Source organism: Ictalurus punctatus, chromosome 10, assembly GCF_001660625.3.
Source record: "Ictalurus punctatus breed USDA103 chromosome 10, Coco_2.0, whole genome shotgun sequence".
Lineage (NCBI taxonomy): Eukaryota > Metazoa > Chordata > Actinopteri > Siluriformes > Ictaluridae > Ictalurus > Ictalurus punctatus.
This window is the reverse complement of record NC_030425.2, coordinates 23,100,009-23,105,000: the sequence shown is the minus strand read 5'-3', so window position 1 is coordinate 23,105,000 and position 4,992 is coordinate 23,100,009. Positions and strand designations below refer to the sequence as shown.

The following is a 4,992-nucleotide window of genomic DNA, read 5'->3' as shown; positions in this document are numbered from 1 at the left end:
AACTATCACAAAACATAAAACCGTAGCTGATCATCCAGATAACTACACACAGTATTAATAATCATGGTTATGTAAACTTTTGAACAGGTTCATTTGTGTAAATCCAGTTATTATTGTGTCTTATGGACTATATGTAAACATCTGTTATGTGAAATGGCTTATTCAGGGTGGTACTAAAAAAAAAAAAAAACTAAATGTAATTTTTATGATCCCTATTTAAAAAAAAATAAATAAATAGTATTAATAATTTAACAACATTTAGCTGATTCTGCAAGGTGCATGTAAACTTATGACCTCAACTGTAGTATGAATGAGCGATAAAATTGTGATTATGTAAATGATGATAAATGCCCTGACATGACTGTATGTGACTGTATGTGACTGGGTAAAGTAGTGCTGCACAGCCTGCATTTGCATAACAGAACATGATTATCCCTTATATGTAACGTAAGGAATAAAACCTGATGCTGTTGTAGGAAAATAATCAATGTTGGGATGGGATGGTGTGATGGTTGTTACAACCCTGAAATATTTACCAATAACAGCACTTAGTACTTTTCATAATCAGTTTATAGTTACATTATATATTACAGCAGCTATAGCGAAGTCATTCCCTCACCTCTCTTTTATTCTCTTAAAGTTAAGACAAAAAAAAAACAAAAACAAATTGAGATGTTGATCCCATATCGAATAAAGTTACAGCTTGACCTCTGAGTGTTACAAAGCTTTGACACCAAGGACTCCTTCCAAAAGTGTGAAAATGTGGGGTGTCTGCAATACAAGCCCTTGTAGAAGTTGTTACTATAGAAACAATAAGAATTAAAACAAGTGCATTTAATATAAACCTTGCAGATGGAACTACTGCTAAACGAAGCGGCTGATAGAAAATGTTAGGATAACTGTTATGGTAATACCTAACCACAAATTATTTGCTGTAATAAATAAATAAATAAAGTAGCTTTATCTCTGACTGAGCTTAATTTACAAATGCATAAAAAAGCATGTCCTGGATTTAATGACCCAACGATATGGCTTAAATGATCAGATCTGATCGTGTGTCTTGTTTGTCATTGACAGGGCCATGTTTGCACCTGCCTGCTTATCACACGAGATTATCACGAGAAAGTGAGTATTCTGCCTTTGTCCTGTCCTCCTTCTCTGGTATTGATGATGCTGTTATTCTCCAGTCCCCCTGCAGCCCCTTGTCTGACTCTCTGTCTATGTTGCTCTGTCTGTAGTTACTGGATGGATGTGCATGTCAAGGGCACGTCTCTGCCTCGTGCTCTGCAGTGCTGGGACCGCAGCCTCCAGAACAGCCTTCGTAACAACAGCAGTCATCGCGCTCCGCCTCGTGCATGCCCGCTACATCTGATCGACAGCTGCCCATGGCCTCACTGCAACCCGACGTGCCCTACGATCCGAGATCAGATGACCGGACAGGAAATGAGCGTCATCCAGTTCCTCACTCATATGGGCTTTGACGTGCAGCGAATGGCACAGCAGCAGGGCATGGAGGCTAGCACACTACTGGGCATGCTCAATAATGGCAACTGAGCCATGTACACAGAAGCTGAATGAAATCATACACACACACACACACACACACACCCCATTACCAGTATATGAGTTAAGCAGCAAAATGGCAGTATGAACTGAAGAGTCAATTGTAAATGATGGATATTCACAGGTCCCTTTACAAGGCTGTGGATTTAATTTTAAAGGAAGATGTCGTTTTCAGCCATAAGCATTTGTAGCGTATGTGTGATTTTACCAGACAAAAAAAATTAGCCGGTACTGAGAAAAGGACAAAAAAATAAAACCCTGAAACTTTATAGTTGAAGTCTAAGGACAGTTTCTGACACTGTCAATAAATGTCTCAAACAACTATATAACTCAAAATGAAAACCTTTCTCTTAAAAAAATAATTATAATTTAAAATAAAAAAAGTCTTACTGAAGCTGTTCTTATAGAGTTTTATCCAATTTATGACACTGGCACAACAAAGTCAAAAAAGTACAAATCTAACGTTTTGTGGTGTCCAAGTGCCATCCCACGAAATCAGTCCCAACCCTGCAAACAAAACCATAAATTTCTACAATTAGGCTTGAAAAGATTATACAAAAACAGGCAGCATGGTGGTGGTAGCACAGCCACCTCACTAGGTTCCCTGCTTTGATTTTGAGCTCAGGTTACTCTCAGTGTGGAGTTTTCCATCTTCTCCCTTTGTGTCTGAGAGTTTCATCTGGGTTCTCTGGTTTCCTTTCACCTCCCAAAACAATACGGGTAGGTACATAGATTAGTTGTGATGAACTGTAGGGGAGGGAGGGAGGGAGAGAAAGAGAGAGAGAGAGATAGATAGATGCATGCCCTGGTCTGGACTGACTTCCCATCCAGGGTGTACTCCCGCCTCATGCCCAGTGTTCCTGGAATATAATCCGGCTCGACCGCAACCTGAATGTACTGAAAATGAACGAAAGACTGAATAATTGTTTATTGACTTCCATTATAAGTGAGTTTGAATCAATAACTTTTCTCAGTACAGAAAACTTCTTGTCTGTTGTAATGACACAAACTCTACACTATGGTTGTTGGTGATCAGGTTGAGAATGATTATTTTTCCTCTCTTTGTATTTCCTTTCTGAGGATATACAGAGTCTGTGTTTTAACCGAGGATGCAAAATCCCCACTGAAACATATATAATATATATTTGCATAGCTCAAATTTTAATTATAATGGGACGGGTAACCCTCCAGCTCTCCAGACCTCACTGTTTCGAAGCCATGTGGAGGTAGTTTCACTGTAACGATAAGCTTTTTTTTTTTTTTTTTAAACACCCCCTACTGGTGCCTCAAGCAAACTGCAACAAGGGGTCATTTCTTTGCATCTCAAGATGTCAAGCTCATAAACAGGGTTTTTTTTTTTGGACATTGACTCTTTCCTGTTTGGATTTTGATGTGTACAGCAGGACCATGGCAGCATAAGATGAGATGGACTATTCAGAAAGAAGCCCTGTGGTGCTACAAGAACATTTTAATTAGGTTATAGCACTTTTTTATTTCCAGTTTCACAGCAGTCTCTCACAGAACTGTACAAGGAAACGACCTGGTTTCCTCAGGATGAGCCGGACTGTTTCACTCCACAAGAGGAAGGAAGAGACTGCTAGCACAGGAGGCGCTGATCACCCGACACGAGCTCATGGGCATTTTTATTTTTTTATTTTTAGAGAAACACATATGCTATTCTCAAAGAACAAACAATCAGCGTTTAAACTCTGTCATATTTTGTAACGTTCCTAAAGAGAAGATAAGCTTAAGTAACACTGATGAAGTTAACTATTTATTTTATTTTGTGAATCATATTTATAAGTAACTGAGACAGAGAAGAGATTCTTTGTAAAGTGTACATAACTTTTCACTTTTTTCTTTGCTGTTTTGATCGCATGTCTTTGTAATAAATCTTTAAGATACATTATAATCATGGCAAAAAATGTTTACCGGTTTCCACTTTTTTATTTATATATGGCAAAATAGAGTAACAAAGGAAGCCCTGCAAGCGGATGTCAATTTTTCATGAAGGCCAGGCTTGCTTTTATACCACAATGCTGTAGAATTCTCAGATCTGAAGGTCTGGATTAATTTTCTCTAATAGTACTTCAGGCAGTAATTTAAATGATAGGTTGATATTAACATGCTCATTCTAAAAAAAAAAAAATAATAATAAAAAAAAAATCATTTACTATTATTGTAACAACCTATTTCCAGGGAGTTGGTGGACGCTTCACATAATCCAAGTCTAATAATAAACAGATTACTAAAGAATGACATTTAACAACGAAAAACATCATTGATCTGGTGAAGTATTTTCTAAGTAGATGTTTGTTTAACAATAATGGAAGGAGTCTCCAATGTCGGTGCTTTGTATAAGTCAGTAAATTTTCCGCTGTGGAAAAAGACTTCAGGATCTGCGCTTTGTGGTTTCTCAGTAACAAAAGTTGTGTTTTTTTTTTTATCTTAGTAACTTCAGGAATGAAGAACAAAGATGCTGGTGAGGGAACGGCTACTTATAACTGCTTATAAGCTACTTATAACTACAATGTAAGTGATAACTTGGCTCGTAGACGTTCCACAATATTAAACTTCACTTTAAATGGTTAAAAACCACGAAATGCTGTTCATTAATAAATTACAAATTGTAATCATTGGCATATCACTGTAGTGTAAGAGAAATAAAACACTTTGGGATGTGCTGTTGTAGGAAAATAATTCATATCAGGGCTTTGCCTTTTGAGAACATAACATCAGAGTGTGTCAGTGTGGTCTGTGTGGTGGAGAACCAACGTAATAGGGGTGAGAGTATGGTGCAATGTCCACAACAGACTCAACAACCTAGTGCTGTCTCATATTCTGTCCCTCAAATATTTCTGTACTATTCTATACAGTTTTTCACTATAATACCTCAATAATAGATTAGTAGTTTATAATTGTGCAGCTGTGATTTCGCAGACCCCCCTGGCTACCCTTCACAGATCCCTGGGGGCAGGTTCCCACGGTCAGAACCACTGGTCTAGAGTACATACTTTTGAATGAAACATGGTTTTGATTTGAGACACAAGTCATGACAGCAATGACAGGGAAAAGTTTGAAAGACAAACTAACAGACCTCGTCCATGTGTTTAACTCCTTCAGATATTACTTTTAATCATCCAGTTAAAGTACAAAGGCTAGAATGTGAATAATGCCACTTGTCAAGTAAAACTGGACCTAAAATAATGGTAAACAGCCACATTGATATAATCTAGAAACTGCAGTTGCACTAAAAATATTTTTAGAAAGTTGTAAATGAGCAGTTTGTCATTTTTAGAGTTATCTATTATCTGCAAAATGATTTCCAATTGCAATTAAAATATTGGCACCCTATCTTTGTGTTCAGTTGTGTTGACCATGAGATGCAAATGTTTGTGAACTTCCAATCTTGAGCTGTGAGTCACAGAC

At 37.4% G+C, this 4,992-nt stretch overlaps 1 protein-coding gene across 1 annotated transcript in view; it reads left to right on the top strand.

Annotated features, from left to right (window-relative positions):
* Positions 1-1,832, top strand: part of notum1b (notum, palmitoleoyl-protein carboxylesterase b) — a 19,977-nt gene extending 18,145 nt beyond the window's left edge. The window contains exons 10-11 of the mRNA XM_017478404.3: positions 1,078-1,125; positions 1,239-1,832. Coding sequence (XP_017333893.1) covers positions 1,078-1,125; positions 1,239-1,554 — 364 coding nt within the window. The 3' untranslated portion in view covers positions 1,555-1,832. The remainder of the gene's footprint in view (positions 1-1,077; positions 1,126-1,238) is intronic.
* Positions 1,833-4,992: the final 3,160 nt, after the last annotated feature.